The sequence below is a fragment of the Drosophila albomicans genome, chromosome 3 (genome assembly GCF_009650485.2).
Source record: "Drosophila albomicans strain 15112-1751.03 chromosome 3, ASM965048v2, whole genome shotgun sequence".
Taxonomy (NCBI): Eukaryota; Metazoa; Arthropoda; class Insecta; order Diptera; family Drosophilidae; genus Drosophila; species Drosophila albomicans.
Window position 1 is genome coordinate 39,589,141 of NC_047629.2, and position 18,829 is coordinate 39,607,969.

General features: G+C 37.1%; 2 protein-coding genes across 4 annotated transcripts in view; both read right to left on the minus strand.

The window, feature by feature from the left end:
• The window catches only part of LOC117567274 (uncharacterized), a 58,932-nt gene that overhangs the window by 17,072 nt on the left and 23,031 nt on the right, over positions 1–18,829 (minus strand). Inside the window, 4 exon segments of the mRNA XM_034247137.2 lie at positions 5,330–5,453; positions 5,865–5,975; positions 10,653–11,444; positions 12,400–12,523. Of these exon segments, the coding sequence (XP_034103028.1) occupies positions 5,330–5,453; positions 5,865–5,975; positions 10,653–11,444; positions 12,400–12,523 (1,151 nt within the window).
• Positions 7,608–9,027, minus strand: LOC117567275 (uncharacterized). 3 transcript variants are annotated; one of them, XM_034247138.2, is made up of 3 exons: positions 8,870–9,014; positions 8,630–8,803; positions 7,608–8,569 (listed from the first exon to the last, which is right to left on the minus strand). In XM_034247138.2, the coding sequence occupies exons 1-3, from the start codon at positions 8,945–8,947 to the stop codon at positions 8,198–8,200; spliced, it is 624 nt and encodes a 207-aa protein (XP_034103029.1). In that variant the 5' UTR covers positions 8,948–9,014; the 3' UTR covers positions 7,608–8,197. The 3 variants fall into 3 exon arrangements, with proteins under 3 accessions (XP_034103029.1, XP_034103030.1, XP_051859686.1); XM_034247139.2 differs by having other exon boundaries at positions 7,615–8,569; positions 8,630–8,808; XM_052003726.1 differs by having other exon boundaries at positions 8,432–8,519; positions 8,870–9,027.

The following is an 18,829-nucleotide window of genomic DNA, read 5'->3' on the forward strand; positions in this document are numbered from 1 at the left end:
TGATTTTATGAGGAGAGCAGATATGTTGTTATGCAGTAAATATAGCCTATTACAAAATACAGTAAATAACTGTTAAATAAGGGAACTTAACAGGCAAATGTTATTACACAGTCTGTTAAAACTGCAGAAAAATATTGTTGTTAAAAAACTTTTTAATTAAATTTTTATAATATATAATTATAATAAATAATTATTACAAAATAGCTCTTAAACAAGCGAAACATAGAATTCCAACTTTAAAATAGCATAGATGTAGAATAGAAATGCTTTTTCGCAATAAATTTTCCTTAGATAAAAGTTCCTTTAAGTAAGTCAAACAAAACATTCAAATGTTATTTGACCATCTGTTAAAGTAACAATGATATTAATTTAATATTAAAGTTCAGAAATTGTGTAATTAATATTATTAAGTTAATAAACTGTTTTTACGATCAGATGAAACAGCTTAAAATGGCTGTTAAAAAACTGAACTTAACACGCAAATGTTATTAGAGAGTCTGTAAAAAAAGCACAAGAATGGTAATGTTAAGAAATTTTTACCAGACTAAAAAAATGGTTTTTAGCTCTACTGTTAAATAAGCGAAACATATCATTCAAATGTTATTAGGCAATCTGTTAACATAATAATTGCCTAATTTTTACATATAAATATTGTTATTTAGAGATACTAGAAATGTTTTATACAATAAATGGCTGTTAAACAAGCGAAACATAGAATAAGAACTAAGAAAAATCAAAGAAAAATTTTACCATTAAGAAATTGTTAAATTTTAATGTGATTTTCTGACGAAAACAAAAATGATTTGTCCCATAAACATTGACTGTCCGTTTAATAATAGAAGAAAAAAAAAAATGGTAACGAATTACATAAATGTGAAGGTTAACATTTAAATGATGATGAAGACATCTGTTAAAGTAACAAAGAAAATGTTAAACTTCCAAAATTATTACTTTAAAATAAGCAATATCATTTTAATACATTAGAAGAATTTTAACTTCTTTGCATTTTAACGTATAAATATTGTTTTATTTTCGGTTACAACATCTTCAATAAAAGAAAACAATTTACTTATATAACAGCAACGCTATTGAATTGTAAAATGTTGATAGTCTGAACATAAAGAAATCATTTAAATTGTTTTTTTTTAGATGCAGCTAATGAATTTTAATTATATTACAGCTGTAACATTGTAAGCGCTTATTAAGTTTGCCATGTAATTATAATTGTCTGGAGTATCGATAAAAAAAACCCATTTGCCAATTTACCAGAGAAAATTGAATATCTGACTACCCAATTCACAGCTTAAAGACTTAAAAACGGACAACATTAAAATTGCATTTGAATATGGGAAGTTTGCCCAAAAGGTCTGTTGTTCAAATGGCATTTACAACACTTTAAAGCCATGAATCTTTTTATTGCTTTTGCATGCAACCCGATAAATATGGGCTATAAAAACGAAAAATCATAATCAATTTATGTAAAATAGCTGTAACATTAAAAAATCTTATTGGCCAAACATAACATGCAACACAGCATAAAATTGATCTAATGTCAGTTTTAGTTGTCAGTTTTGCCTAAGGATATGAAAATGCAAGAAAGAGCAATAAAGTGTGAGTGAGTCCTCGCTTTGGGGTCGCTCTCGTGTGTAACCCGAGCTTTCTTTTATACTCTTTTTACCAGTCTTATTTGTATTATGTATTATGCGCGGGCATGCATATTAATACCTTTCGCACTCGTTGCAGGCGGCAGGCGGCATTTAAAGATATTCCCAGAAGTACTGCTGCAGACCCATAAAAACAAATTTAATTGCACGCTGTCACACACTGAGAGAAAAGACATACAAGACAAGACAAGGCACAACACAAGACAAGAGAAGACACAACATCAGTGAAGCCTTCATCATCATAGAGCTGGCTCACATTGTGACAGGGTCAAATAGGCCCATGGCCCAAAGTGGGATGATGTAAGTTTTTCTCTTTAGATAGATCAAGACTCTACAACAGCAACAACAACATCGCTTCGACTTGCAGTCTGTTTTGTTGACACTGCTGTCAGTCTGGGTCTCCACACTCGTATATCTTGTGGCTTTGGTGAAAACTTTACTCAGCTCAAATATTAAATATTTGCGTGCTGCGCTCGTCTGTCGACTGGCATTTCGGATTTAGACAGTCGAGCTAATGAATACCTTACACATGTCGGCAAACAAAACGCAAATAATGTCAATGGCTGAGGCTGGCCAGGCCCGCCATTGAAGAGAGAAGAGAGAGAGAGAGGAGTTTCCACCAAGTGAGAGGAGCGCAGAAGAAGAAGACATAGACTGAGTGGCTGTCCGAGTCCAACTTGTAAAGTCTTTAGTGTCATCGTCATCAGTCAGAGACAGGCTGGAGTTTGTGCCAGTTTTGGAATTTCGTATGACTTGTGCAGATCTTTTTTTTTTGCGCTGCGTTGCTGCGCAAATGTTTGTCAAAGTTTTCTAACACGATTTGGCCGCATTTTATCAATTGGCATTGAAGCAATTAACATGCAGCTGAAACGGGAATCAGAATTGTGTATTGGAATGGCGAATGGGGGAATGCCAGCCAGCCAGCCAACCAGCATTTATGTATATGTTAGTATAGTAAGTGGCCAACGAGTGTGTTCTCATATGTCGATTTAGATTTCACAGATTATTCTCATATTTCCAGGAATCGTGTGGAGGAGCAACAACAACAACAATAACAACAACCACAACACACAACCATTCAGCATTTCATTGCTGGGCCACTAAAGTTCACATCATAAATTTAAAGTGTCACGAATCTGTCTGAAAAAATCATTCATACGCCTGCAGCAAAGATCTTTCGCTCTCTCTCTATCTCCATCACAAGTCTTCTCTCTCTGTCTTTCATTGTCTCCTTCTGCGGTTTTGCTCTACAAAGGGAAGCCGAAAGAGCACAGTCCCTCAAGCGACGTGTCTGCCGTGCTTTAGTAGAGCCAACACACAACTGTTGCCTGACAGCGACTAGAATTCAAAATTACACTATAGAACACAGAGCTCAGCTTAACCCATGACTATCTTGATAAGCTCTCGAGAAGAAAACATTGTGTTAGTCTAGGGCTATCTTGATAATAAAGCTTGAACATCTTCCGCAAATGTGAATGACTTGAAAAAGATTAATTACGAGCTTATGCCCTTTTTTGTTATGTTACATATGAGTTTAGATTTATTTGCACTCATATGAAGGAAGCTTTGCATAAATGTCGCTTCTTGAAAAGTACTTGAAAATCTTTAGAGAATTTCCATTGAAAAGTTTGGAAATTATTTAAGAGCATAATAAATTGTATGCCTAATTTTTTTTCAATTATTAAGATAAGACATTATGCAGCTTTTTTTTTATTTATGCTTTCAATTATGCGGATTATTATTCTCAAAAAAGTGAAAAAGATGAATGAAGTTTTATATACAAATATTTCTAGACTTTTAGATAACTGCATCTTCTCTAAAAGTGTTGATTGACTATCAATTAAAAAATCTAGGTATTATTTAAAACTATAAAAAATTACGCTGCCTTATTTAATTAGACCTAATTTGGCTATTTAGCTTATGTTTCTCTTTCAATCAATCAGAACTTTGTTAAAGATAAAGTAGAAGACAAAAAGGTGTACAAATAAATATAAAAAATTAATTAAGTTTTCTTCTGAACATAAGTTAAAAGTTAATATGTATTTTCACCAAAACTACTTTAGAGAATTTCCATTGAAAAATCTAGTCATTTTTTAAAGTACGTCATAAATTTTATGCCCGCTGTGTTATATAATTATTTAGATTAGACTGAATGCAGCTATTTAATTTATGCTTGTCTCTCAATTATGCAGAACTTAGCTTAAAATAAAATATTAACCAAAAAACTGTGAAAATAAATAGAAAGAAATGAGTTAAGTTCTCCAAGATGTGAGATAATATTTATTGCAGTCCATTTAAAGGACGTTTACATTGTAATCTGTAATCTGTTGGCAATGAACTTGGGTTCTTTTCTTTGAAAAACTGAGCATTTAAAGAAGTTAAAAGACAATACTCAACTATAGTATGTTCTCATTAAATTATATAACACGCGTAGGCGATTAAATTTAAATGCTTTCATTAAATAAAGAACGCTTCATTCACAAAAGCAGAATTATCAGCTGGCAAAGTGTGAAAATAAATAGATTTTTGCTCAAAGTTTAAAGTAACTTCGCTAAAATTTATTATAAATTTTCCATATTAGCTAATATCTTAAAGAAGAATAGATTTCTATCTTTAAGAATATAAATGAAATACTATAAATTCTGCACTATTTAATCTTCTAGCAAAAGCTATTATGTTAAGTTTGAAATGATCAATTAATTTCATTCCCGTTATAACACATACAAATAGAACTAATACTCTAGTCTTTCTTGATAGAGAGATCCCAGAGGCAATCTCTTATTTATAAAAGACTTAAGCCGACAGTTCATAGCAATGCAAAGTACTTGGAAAGATTACTGATATTCTAATCTGTTATAAGGCGAAATGTGGTAAGTGGACATAATGCCAGCTTATCTATTTGTCGGCTCAATTGGAGCGTAAAATCTTCAAAGTTTGACGCTTTTGTAGCGCAGTGTTATCGACTTTTAGACTGAGGCTTTTGTTCTATTTTCTGTGGCAAAGTTCTCAGCATTGAACACAAGTGCTGTTCGATGTTGTTGTTATTGTTGCGCAGTTGTTGTTGTTGTTGCTAGTTGCTCGCTGGTTGTTCTTGTTGCATGTTTCCTTTTAGCCAAAGTGGCAAATTGACTGGCATGCATATTCTGCTGTGGCAATGAGTTCGACTGCCTGATTGCCAGACAGCCAGACGACGACCGAGCGAGTGAACAGATGTGTTGGGGAAGAGCTCTACTTGTGGCCAAAGCGAGTTCTTCCCCATCCCTCCTGTATATAACATCTTAAAGGCTTAAGTGCAGCGCCGTCGTCGTCATCGTTGTCGTTGTCGTTTTTCCCAGCGCCATGCAAAGTTGGCTCTTGGTTGGTTGGTCAGGCATTAACTGCACATTTGCATATCTGCTCGTAAATATGGATGGGCTGTGAGTCTATAAACTGCTTCTTCTTCTTCTACTTCTACCTCCACCCACTGCGTCTTCATCTTGAGTCGCTTTGTTGTGTTGAAACTGAAGAGCAGGCAGCTGCCTCGTTGTTGTGCTCATTCCCATGCGTTTTGCATTTGACATTAAACTGCCTGATTCTGATTGAGAGGGGGCAGCAACAAAGACGGAGGGCGGGGGCGGGGTTGAGGTAACCCCTTCAATAGTGTGTGTTTTTTTCTGCAAACTCACCTGCGCTCCGGTATGGTGCTGTAGTAGAGCAACAGAGTGGCCAGCTCATAGCAATTGAGGCCCGCGCTTGCCACAGCATCGCCATCCACATGCACAAGTGGGTCGCCTTGGAGGGTGCGTGTGCCTGCGAAAAAAAGGGGGAAATGGAAATGAAAATGGAATCGATATTGGTTATGCGATCGCATGGAAATCAAACTCGAATGCTTTGTGAATTGCTCGCTGGGTGGTCCGAGTGTCGACACGCCGCGTTAATGTGCGAAAAAGTGTGTGAATTAATTGAATTGAATTGGAGTTTGAGTTCGAATTGGTGAATTCACATCGCAACGAATTGAAACGAATGCAAATTGAATTTTAAGTTCAATTGCATGCCTGGCGGGCATGAAAAACACAAATAAAAATCAAGGGGCGTTGCTTGATGATTTTCCATTTCGGCGTTATCAAATTTCCAATTTATATTTATAAGCGAACAGTTAGTTTAGTTAGTTAGTTGGTTAGTTGTAGTGAAAGTCTAGAATTATGCAAAAATGGAAAGTACCTGGCAAATAGACGCCGCTGTTCAACAGTTTCTCGGGCAATTCACTGATCGAGTTGGGGGGCAACAGTTCCGTCTCTGTCTCCATCGTTGTCTCTCTCTCCGTCTGCAACGCTGCAAAAGCAAAAAACAGATACAACAAGTGACAAGTATTAATATTATATTTTATATATAGCATAGTTCGATATGGGTTAATTGCATTTTAAACGCTCGAAGGAAACCTTGAAAAAACTGGTTCAGGATCGTGCGACGTGCTTTGCATAATAATGTCATTTGATTAATTTGGCGACAGCCACAGCCACAGCTACAGCTTCACAGTAGCCCCCACACACAAAATAAAAGGGGGCGTGGCATTTCGGAAAACTCGTTTGCAATCATAAATTTGGAGTCGCCACTTTCGCGTGCGACAATTTTGATATTTTTTATAGTTGTTATAAATGCGACACTTTGCAGCGTCTGCAGAAATTCTGCCACCTGGTTGCACCACCAAAAGAGTCGCCACCACCTGTTGGCCACCGCTTTGAATTGTGGTGCGAATACAAATGCCAGGTGCTGGTTGCACGTTGCACGCTGCTCTGTTGCATGCATAAGTACGTAATTCAATACCCCAATAGTTGCTGCTGCCACAGTTGTGTGCCCCCGCACTTGTCAGCTGATTTATGCCCGCTTGCAAATTGCACCCACACACACACCCAAAATGCGACTTCAGGTCGATCGCATTCCATTGCCGCTGCACACTGGGATCAGATAACGAGCTCTCCACTTAGCATATCTGCTCCCCCTCCTTCTATATATATATATTTTAGATATAGTCAGTTGGCTTGGGAGTGACCCTTGCACCAATGCAGTGCCAATTTGCCAATCGAATTTATTTTACATCTTTGACCAAAGATCTTAGACCAGCAATTGACTGGGATTTTATTTGATCTTGTCTTTTGTAATTGCTTTTTGTACATAGTATCAAATATTTTGTTATTTATGTACATATATTGCACTTATTTCTTGTAAATTTATTAATATACCAAAGGTTATATTTAGTATATCGATATACTACTACATTAAATATATACTAGATTGTAAAGCAAGAAACCCCTAAATGTAATGTATATCTCATGTTTAAAATAAACAGCTATAGTAGAGATTAATAATTTATGTAACGCTAATAAAACTATTCAATGAACTTCTCATTTATCTTTGGATTTCACATATATTAAACTGTGGAATCTTTTCATTATTATTTTTATATCATTTTTTAGTGAATTTTGTTATTTTCCTAAAATGTTCCAAACTAACCAAGAAACAATATTATCTATACTTTTTGAAAATTAAATTTATGAAAATATTGCAATGCTCTCATTGCTCTATTATTTAATATAAATTGAATACTGGAAACAAATTTGGGAACCTGTATACTAAGAGCTTAATAAAATGAAGCAGTTAATCTATTTCTCAAACTTCTTATTAACAAAAATCACAATCAGAATATGAATATGTAATGGTTTCATAATTTACTGATCTTACAATTTCCCCATAAAGTGGTCTATAGCTATTGTCTATTGCAAATTATTTGCTGAATTACGAAAACTTTATTAAAATTCTAGAAGAATTTGAAGGCGTTTTTTACCTACGCAATTTAAATTTAAAGCAGATTTTTAGTGGAAGTTTTCAATAAGACATTCATAAAACTACATAATTAGAAATAGATATTTATCGTTATTCACAGCATGTCAACTAAAACAACACTCGTATATTTGTATCTATCAAACTCTATCAGCTAAGATATTGTTTTCTCTCTAACAAGCCGCTGCCCATTTCAATGATTTATCTGCTAGATTTCCATATCTTTTCCCCACATAATAAATGCTGGCTGAACATATGTTAAGTTGACAAGGGTCAGTTCGGTAGATTGTTTGGCAAACTGGTTCCACTGTGCACAGTGCATTGCTTTGGTTTCTCATTTAATTTTCATATTTTAGGCTTTGACAAATTAAAAGGCATTTGCACGGTTGTAGCTGCTTGCTGCTTGTTGTTGTTGTTGGTGGTGGCAGCGAAAAGACAACGATATTTTGTGGTTAACCAACGCCTGGCGGATGCTGTGGGCCGTTGTTGTTAATGGCTAATAGCTTTTTTGTTGGCTTTTGTGGTCGAACGGTAACCGTGGGCGTTGTCGACGCATTCTAGTCGCAAGCTGAACTGAACTGAATTGAACTGAACTCAGCTGCAACTGTGATACAACACACCGCGAGTGTGTGGTTTCATTTACCGCCTGGACAGATACTTTGTGTATTAGCCATAATTTAAGAGCAAGTGATATTGATGACATTCGATATTCCCTCTTAGAGACGCTGCCGCAGCTTAAAGTGACAGACGATATCGACAATCATGAGAACAAAGGCAAACCAATAGCAATTCGAGAATATAAACCAGAACCAGCTGTCATAGGCGGCATAAAGACAGCCGCGTTCATAGAGATTTTTGGGCAGAGCTTTGCGATATTTGTAGCAGGAAAGGGGAATCGTATCATTCGAAATGGGCACACCATAATCCTGGGGTCCATTGATGCCACAGCACTCGTGTGTGGTCTCATAGTAGTAGAGTCTCTCGCTAAAGAAACCACGCACCACAACATAGGCATCCGTATAGGCGATAATCGAAAAGCTGCCGGAAATCAGGAGCACAGAATTCAGCAAGAAGCCCAAAATTATGGACTAAGTTTTGCTTAAGTGAAAAACTAGAAGGGAAAGATTGAAATTTCTTCTTTTTCTTACCACCAGAAAGAGATTCCCTGTGCCACACATCACAAAGATCGTGTCCACCAACAGCACCAAACTGCAGATGCCCTCGATCCACGACAGCATCGTGAAGAGTGAGGCAAATTCATAGTTTGGCCCCAGTTTGATCAGCACATAGGCATGTTGAAACAATACTCCCACAATCAGATACTGCGCTAAGATTGCGAAACTCAATCCAGTTCAAAGCTGTTTGCAATCTGCGAATGCCAATCTTACCACAATCACAATATTGAGCATGAGGCAGGTCCAGGACAACTGCTGTTTGCTGCATTCCCAATCGGTTCTGAAACACATTATATCTCGACTATTCACGACGAATTTACATTTGACAATTAAATCGAATCAGTTATCGAACGAACGATAGAGAAAGCGGCTGAGAATTGATCGTTAAAATCGTTGCTAATAAACTTTTATGGAGAGACAATCTGCAAAGTAGCAGTTAAATAATCAATTAAACAAGTCGGGGAGCATCATGAGAAAAGTTGAAAAAGATTCTCTCAGCGATAGAGAAATGTTTTCTTTTCGACTGATCATTAAAAAATCAATTTACTGCTCATCAAAATTATTTCAAGAGCGTTAAGCAACAAAAATATGGATGAATATAACTGGAATAATGAAAATTCTTTCAATGGCGTAAAATCTCAACCACAGCTAAATCACTTTCATTTATTTCTCAAATGTTCAACCTAAGCGGATTTATTGAGCCATAAATGTACAATATATTTCAGAATACAGCTTGATTATGTTCATTTATTTCTCACATTTGTTTTTAACAAATTAAATAATTTCACAGATTAGAAATCGAATCTATTTCAAGTCATAAGCAAATCTTATAAATGATGCAATCAGTGCAAAAAAAAATGAGGTACAAATTATAATAATTTGTCAAAAGATTGTTTAAATAAATAAAAAACATTCTCTGATTTCAAATGGAAATTCTTTCAGAAGCTTTAAAAATATAATCGTAAAAATAAAACTTAAAAACTTATTTCACTTATCAAAAGTTCATTTAAATTTATGAACAAATATAAAAAGAAATTCTTTCAAAAGCTTTAAAAAATTTCATTTGTCAGAAGAATTTCTGTGATTTTAAATTGAAATTATTTTTTAAACTTAGACTCAAAAAGTCATAAGCTAAACATATTGTGTGGGCAATAAATGTAAAATATTATTTAGAAATTGTAAAAGATTTAACTTATTTTCTTTCTCAACTGTTTGTTTAGATTAGCGAAAAGTTTCGCAAGTTTTAAATTAAATTTTTTTTCGAGAGCATAAACACACAAAGATTTATCGAAGCACGTGCATTAGGAAGTAAATACTAAAGTGATTTACTTATCAAATGTTGGCGCTGATTTTGAAGTACGCTACACTTGATTAAAAGTTCAATTAAGAGCAAAGAAAGTGCAGAGAAATATGAATCAGCTCAACAGCTCAGCGGGAAGAAGCTAACTATAAATGCGATGTAAGCAAGCCACAGCGAAAGTTAACATAATAATTTATCAAAAAAGAAGTACAATTTATCATAACAAACCAGATAGAGAAGGCGAACGTACTTTCACTAGAAAATTCTCAACTGATTGCAGGCGCTCATTGCGCGATTAATTGAATCAAATGTTGGCAAATTTATGCACAGAAATTATATTCGAATTGTTTTTGGCGGACTATCTAAACGGTGCTATTAGTGCAGAGCGAGAAATGAGCTCAACACTTTGGCCGCGGGGCGTTTAATTGAATATTTGAGTACTGTGGGGCGGTGGGGAGGCGTGGCCTCCCGCTCTTAAGATTTGCATACAACAATTGCGCGCTGAGACTGTAAATTGCTCTGGCATCGATTGCAGATCTTGCGGCTAAAACAAATAACTCTAAACAACGCCCAGTTTTGTGGAGCAGAGAAACAAAGATAAGCAACGGAGTTGCACTTGTTGTATGGAGTATGCGGCGTATGCGTAATGTGAATGTGCATATTACGTATACGTTGATATGTAGTTGGTACACTTACCCAGAGATTGACGCTTCTCGCCGGCATCCGTTGCCTCCTCGTCGCTGTCGATGTGCGGAAATGAGTTGCCCAAACAAAACAGCGGCAAAGCGGGCGATGTGGAAGGCAACAACAAATCGTTGTTGCCGTTGTTGTTGTTGTTGTTGTTCATCGAGTTGCTGCTTAGATGGCTGTGCAACTCTTCGCCGGCGCTGCTGCTGCCACTGGAGCTGCTGCGCTCACTGGCGTTGCTGTTGCCCGACGAGGTGGAGTTCATGCTGTCCTGTCGATTGGTCAGACGCCGCAGCATGTAACGGTTGTTGAACAGTTTGTTTTTGGTAATTAAATCGCTGCGCCGCAACGCGCACTTTGGCGACCCAATGTTGTTCGTGTTGTTGTTTGTGTTCGAGTTGTTTGTGTTGTTGTTATTCAAGTTGTTGTTGTTGTTGGCTTCATCGAGCTGATCCTCGCCGAGGGCTAGAGGCATCTGCAGCTCGTTCAGCGACACGCGCTCAATGCTACGCTCAACGCTCACCAGCAGATTCTGCAACAACTGCGGCAGCTCGATAGCAGCATCGTTAACTTGCCCCTGCCCCGCCGTTGCTGTTGTTGTTGTTGTTGCCATTGCTGCCATCGACATTTCTAGCTGTAGCACGCTTAATGGCTCTTGCCGTGGATTATTGTAATCTATATCGATGCAGTGAGTCTGCAACTCACTACAACTCGTACTTCTTCCGCTCCTCTCTTGCTGCTGCTGCTGCTGTGACGAGCGCCAAACGACATAAAGCTGCGGTGTGGCCTCTGCGTCAGATTCTGAAATTGAAACACACAAATTATCAGTTTTAGATTAACAATCATGTGCACTAGTTAGCAACATTTTGCTCTGCTACTCGCAGTCTGCTTCTACATACATAGTTGTACATCAAGAGATGCCTAACAATATGGAACACTAAGCTAGCAGCTGAGAGCTGAGCAGATTGACGGAGTGAAAACGTTAGCTTCGCATTTCAGTAAATACTAAAGAAAGCTAACATGTGAGGCGGCTAATTAAAATTGTTGCTTTATTTACTGGAATACATTTACCACACTTTAAAAACGTCTGAGTTAAACTGTAAAGTGTTTATTCTGTTTATCATGATGTGATATCTACAAAGAGTAAACTTCCTGAAACTGATTTTGTTTGCTTTAAAAAAGTCAGTTCATGAGGAATCAGTAGAAGATACTATAAAGTTGTTCAATAAAATACTCGAATATTTATGTCAAAGTTTATAATTAAAAGAATTTAGAACCATATTATTATAATATTTTTAAGAAATGTTTCGTACTTGCCATACAAAAACTGTTTAACATTTATTTTCAATATTTTGATCTATTTTAAGATTAATAGCAATAATTAAAAAAAACGTTAAAAGAGTGTTCTAGAATTGTGCAGATTATTTTTGGTCAGAATTATTTAAAGTCTTTTTTATTTTTAATTGAATTTCGAACTGTTAAATAAGATTTGTATATGATATAATATATTATTTTTAATTTAATTATCTTCTTAAATTTCAAATTTAAATAAAATGTTAAGTATTTAATTATCTATTGATATATCTTCTATAATAATTTGGTTTTTATTTGCTTTTAATAACCCAAAATAAATGAGAAAAGAAATCTGTAAGCCACTCTTATTTTGTTCTCAATTTATAAGTGTAAGAATTGATGTTGCAAATAGTCAAGTAATAAAATGAAAAGGATATCGCTTAAGTTGGTGCGACCCACTTACCCAGTTTGACACACAGATAGAGTTCGGCTGGTTGGAGTGCGTGCGCGATCTCAGAGTCACTCAACTGCAGCACCAGCGCTCCATTGGATGTGGCCAGCGGCCAGCCGGGATGCCATAACCAGGACTGTAACGATAGCCGAAAACAGATTTGCAGATTGAGTAACGAAATCATTTGCAAATTTTTATTATTACGACGATTACATGTTGCACAGGCAAAGCTGAAGTATCTCTTCTTGTCTCCTTCCCTCCCACTCTCCCCTTCTTACTATATTTCAAAGTTAAAGCTGGAGTGAAATTATGTAGACAACAACACCCGCAAGTGTTAAGCTGCAAAAAGGAAACCGAAAACCGAAAATCGCTTAGACTGAAAAGCGCATTAAAAATGGCCCAGGCTGTCAGATGAAGTCAGGTCTCTTTCCCTCCCTCTGCCTATCTACGAATGTGTGTGTGTGTGTGTGTGTGTGTTTGACTGTGGGCCTATCAGATGGCGAGTGTGGCAGCAGCATTTCGTTGGCTAGCTGGATAGCTGGCTGCCCCCAAACGTAGAGTGACTTGCCGCGCGACTAGCGATGCAAAATTATAGATAAATCATGCAAGTCAAACTTTAGCAATTTTTGCTAATTTTTGGTTATTACCCACAGCGTTTTCAGCTCACCCAAAACTGAAAACAAAACGCGACGCGAAAATTCAAAAAACGCAAAAGATTTCACCCCTACGGGAATGTGAAATCGAACTTGCAACTCAAAAAACAAAAACACTGAAACGTACAACAACTTGCCACAAGACAGACTGAGGAGATTGAGTGAGAGAGACCTGCAGAGACCTTATAGACTGGTTTCGGGTCGTCGCTGATCCTGGACTCGCTCGCAACTATTAATTGTTGTGACGCGAAAATGTGTTTTTTTATTTTTAGTTTTGTATTTTTCGCATTGTTGTTAATTTGGAAAATGGTCAGAAACGTTCACTCAACAAAAAACTAAAAAAAAAAACAAAAGCACAAACAAAACCAAAAAAAAAAGGTGCGCTCACATTTGGCTTGATTTATAGCACCTTTTGGCTCGACACAAAAGCTCTGATATTTTTATAGGTAAAGGTTTCAAGTTGATGTTGTTGCTGTTGTTTTTGTTGTTGCACATGCCACAAAGACCCCACACAGCAGAGACAAGCGACTGAGCCACGGCATAAATCAATTGTTGAGGGAGAAGAAGAAGGAGGGAGAAGAGGAAGGGGGAAGCGAGGGAGTCTGCAACCAAAATCCATTCAAACAGAAAATGATCAATTTTGTCATTTGATCAAAGCCGCAGAGCAGCGATCGCAACGCATCGTTTACAATCGGTTGAACAAAATGATCATCGCCGTTCCATGCCACACACAGCAACAACTTCCTTTCAACATACGAGAGAGGGGAGAGAGGAAGAGAGGGAGGGGAGTATCATTGGCTGTCGCCACATGCTAAAATGATGATTCTCGTACAACATTTTCTGCTTGATTGACCGCCACAATTCGCTCTGTTCTCGCTGTTGTTCGTCTGTATGCCCCGCTCTTTATCGTTAGGTTCTAAATCATTGGCATCGACATCGCCATCGACATCAACATCAACATCGACATCGGCGTCGCTTCGATTTCGTCGTCATTGACCCAAATGATCGCGTCGCTCGGACGCCGCTTGTCATTGTCAACGTCGTTGACGACGTCGCCTCCAACCCAAAAAAAAACTCAGCTTTAAACCGCTGTTCTTAAGTTTTTTTTTTCATTTTTAAATTTTTGTTACAATTTTTCCCCCTTTTTTGGCTTTCAAAGTCAAGTCAGTCGTTTGGCATTCTTCGAACCATTTTTTTGCGCGCTATGTTGTTTTCAATTTGCAACGGCGACAAATTTCAGTTCCATTGTCGGCTACCTTAGATTTATTCTGAGAGAGATTTTGTCGGTGGATTTGCTGTGAATCCTTTTTTTCTTTTTGCTGAAATTCAGATCACTAAGAGACGCGATATATCATTGGGATTACGCAGCATTTGTGCCATTTTTTGCGTCATTCCCACGCCTTTGATGTTGAAAACTAAATTACAGTTGAGTTGCTACACAAAAAACAAAACATAAAAGTGCAAAAGGATATCAAAGTGACAGCCGACTTTGATATACCCTGCATAACAAAAAAGGAAATACTTTGTGATTTATGTATCAGTTTTGATTGCTTTTTTATACCCGCTACTCATAGGGTAAAAGGGTATTATAACTTTGTGCCTTCAGCAAATGTATGTGGAAGGAAGAAGACGACATCTTCAACCCTAGAAATTATAGACATATATTCTTCATCACCGTCAGTCTGGTCTTAGTTGCTTTGGTTAACAATCTATAATATTCTCTACTCTATGGTATATTTTATACATAATAGTATATTGATATACCTTGGCTTAGTTGACAGTCTGGTATATTCTACTTTCTTAGATATATTTTACACGCAATAGTATATCGATATACATATGTATCAAATATAACCATTGATATTTTTTATTATTTTAGTATATTAATGTAGTATATTTTAAGAATTATAAAGCACTGTTTTGCTTTTATCGAAAATATGTTGCGGGTATCCCTCAGTCGAGGACACTTTACCGTAGCTTACTTTCTTGTTTGAGTAATATTTCAGTTATCTGCACAAGGTTAACTAAGTTTCGTTAATGTTTGCTTTAACCTTGCGAATCAAATTACTTTACTTCCGAAACACCTCAAAAAATAACAGCAAAAGCTAACTGTATTTGCAATTAATTTTGCGCAGATTAGAAATATTTATGACGCCATAAAAAATGTAAAATAAAATTGATATTTGATGCAAATACCTCAAGAGCTGACTTTACAGGGTATGCGAGATCTTTCAGTACAGTTTTGTGAGTAATCAAGCCGACATGCTGTGTCATTAGCATATACTCTCCACTCGTATGCAGATCTAGATATATATATACATATATGCATATTTATCTTTATGCATATTGCACAGCAAAATACTCAAATTTTGTATCCGAATTCCCGCTTCCATTCCCATACCCACTCTCAGTCCCATTTCCATCTCCATCTCCAACGTTGGCGTTGTTGGCTGGCAACGTGTGGCGCCCAGCCTGTGGCAATTATTCAATGGGGGTGCCGTCGCACCCGGATTGGGACAGGGACGACAACGACAACATCGACGATGACGAGAGGCCGGGCAGACCGAAAGACCACCAAGTCAGCGCCACACAGAAATTACGCATGCAAAAGGCGCATAAAGGCGTTGCACCAAAACAGAAAAAAAAGAGAAGTGGAGAGATGGAGAGAGAGCGAAGGGGAAACTCATTTCTACATATGCATTTGGCGTGTTTTCTTAATAAATTATAGAAATACAAAAACTGGCAAATAAAAAAAGCCGAGACAACTTGTTGGCCGGCAAAATTTTTGCTGTTGTTGCTGCGCCGACGCCCAATAATTTGTTTTTAGATTTTATTTTCGTCTTTTGGTCTATTGGAAATATTTTTTCAAGCTACACAGCAAATAATTAATATGTTGGCGCAAAGATACAATGGATTTTCGTAAAAAAAAGGGCCACACCTGGTCAAAAGCGCCGCCAGCGCATGTTTTAATTACGCATACGCCGCTTAAGCCGCCTAAGCGGCATGAGAAAACGATACAAAAGGCGACAGACAGAAGGCCGTTATTTTTTTTGTGCGAATCAATTTGGTGTTGTTGATGTTGCTGATGTTTCTTTTGGCTGTTCCCTCGTCTAACAGTCTCTCAAGAGCCGCATGACTAATGCGGTGTGAAACTCATTCAAGCACTTTGTTATTATGGATTCCGTGAATACTAAAGGTGAATAACGTGAAGGTGGGAAAGCTTTAAATTGAGCTAAGAATAGCGCAAAACAATGGCTAAATTAAATTAATTGGCATTAGTAGCAGGCAGCTACTGTTAACTTAGTTATAGAGCAGGTTACATTGGGGAACTTATTTGTAGTAAAAGGGATTCCAAGGAGAATAAAAAGAGTATTTGGATTGCATTTAGAGTGTATTCAATTAAATTTAGAATATAATTAACATCTAGAAAAGTAGACGAAATGTTACATATGTGTATGATACATATAGAATTTATTTCATTATATTCAACTAACTTTTTGGGTTAGAAGAAGCCTGAATAAACTTTAATAAAATGGTGTTAACTGTAATACAAAGAAAATAAACTGCTAAAATATATTCCAGAGTACAACTTTTTCTGAAAACTACATATAACACATAATATTGTGAAAATAATAGCATAAGAAAATCTTGGCAATCTGTGGGAAATGCAGAGATTAAACTAAAATAAATACAGAGAAAAATGATTTTCGTAGAAAACTAGCTTCATTGTGGGAGTCTTAAAAAATTTAACAAATCTTTAAATATTTCGAATGCATATAGAACGTTGACAATCTTATGAATAATTAAAACTATCAACTAATTCAGTCATTGACAATCTTCTACATAAATAACAATTATTAACTATTTCAGAGGTCAGTCCAGCTGAGAAATTAAAATAAAATAGTAATAAATCACAGTGTGTTAAGCAATATTTAAAGATGGATCAGTAACCCGCTGCTTGATTACTTCTAATTATATATTTGATTTGAACTATTTAGCATATTTTTTGTTTTTTTGTGGAGAACTTTCTCTTTGCTTTGGGTGAGCAATGATTGAGTTGCATGTAAGGAATTCCATTCTAAGATGTGTTGCGAAGAATGTGAATCGAGAAGCATCTGCGCGTCGCAATCTGAAGCGAATCTTTGAACTTTTTTGTTGTTCGTTATTTTTGCACACAAACAAAGCGAGTGAATTTATTGCCATCAACGTCACATTTCCGCTTCATCTACCAGAACGGCCATCAAGAGAATGGCACCACCACCGGCAGCAACAGCTCCACTGGCTGTGGCAGTGTTCACAGTCAAGCCGCAGTCACCACACCTACAAATTGTTTGTTTTTATATTTTGCGGTGGCTGGAGGAGGCAGCCAAGGAAGGCATCGGCAGCTGTATTCCTCGAATGTGTGTAATATATTTATGTTTATTTTGCATGTCGCTAGCTGGCTGGAGTAAAAGAGTAGCAGGCGGGGCACAGTTGCAGCGTGACCAAAATAGATCAGGTCTAGGCTGTCATGCTTGCTGCATGGCCGGAATGCAATGCATGCCCCATGCCCCATGCCCCTTGGTGGCATGCCAAATTCAGCTGCTGCTGCTGCTGTTGTTGTTTCTGTTGTTTTTGTTTTCGCAGTTCTCGCAGCGTCTTCTTCAAAGCGACATGATTTAGGTTTTGGCATAAGCAGGAAGTTGCCTGTCGATTGCCTTGTTGAAATATTATAGTGCAACAGAATATCAACAGCAGAAATATGCTGTCACAAGGCGAACTTCAAAGCTAAGCAAAACTGTTTCTCTTTTTGCAAAAGCAGCAAGTTGCATCAGCGCACGTAATGCCAAAACGAAGATGGACTTTAAGATTGAGATTGAGATTGAGAGACAAAGATCGCAAACGATCGCAGCTCAGATGCGGGGCTCAATTACGAGTGCAATTGGCGGTGGAGTAACATAACAGCATAACAGCAAAAACCGGTACACAAAACTTTACTTTAACTTCACAACTGAGATTCTTCTTCTCCTGCTACTATCATCAACCACTTTCAGTTCACAGCTGATCATGAACTTCGAAAACGAGTTTTTATAGCCTCATGGCATAATAACAGAAGACATACAACTTATACAACAATAACAACAACAACAAGAGCAACAACAATAACCTGAGGACAACGTGAGATGATCTGAGTCGAGTTCGAGTTCCAGTCCACAGTCTCAATTTCAGTTAGAAACTCGAGTCTCTCTCTACTTTGTTCTGTCGCTCGCTGGGGATAATTGAAAAAGTTGTTAGCCACATCAATTCCAAAACGGCTGTAAACTTGTTAATGCATTGAACCGGCGAAAAACGCATTAAAAACGCCAATAACTGAGCACAAACTCCGTTGAAATCCGAAAGGGTTTCTAAGTAAGTAGCTTCGCTTGAGTTGCTTTTGCTTTTCGCTTTTCGCTGCCAATAAGGAAGTAAAAGAATTCAATATAGCGAAAAATGAGAAAAACAACAATAACAACAAGCAGTAGAAACGAGTAGCAGCTGAGCTGAATTTTCTCATTCTTATTCTCAGTCTCATTTCTTAGATTCTTGGAATATGCTGTAAGCCGCAACCACGAAATGTAATTGTTTGCTTTTTGGCGTTTTTATTGAGAAACAACCCAAGAGACTATGACGATGTCGATGTCGATGGCGATGACGATGACGACTTGGGCTATGACTTTGAGGTTGAGGTTGAGGATAAGGACGTGGCTAGCGACAACTGCAACGACAACAAAACAGCGACAACCGCTGGGACAACAACAACAACAATAACA

Coding starts and splice junctions, on each gene's coding strand:
- LOC117567275 (XM_034247138.2), bottom strand. CDS start 8,947: ATGTGTTTCAGAACCGATTGGGAATGCAGCAAACAGCAGTTGTCCTGG. Junction 8,804..8,869: donor TGCTCAATATTGTGATTGTG/GTAAGATTGGCA, acceptor ATCTTAGCGCAG/TATCTGATTGTGGGAGTATT. Junction 8,570..8,629: donor CAGGGAATCTCTTTCTGGTG/GTAAGAAAAAGA, acceptor AGCAAAACTTAG/TCCATAATTTTGGGCTTCTT.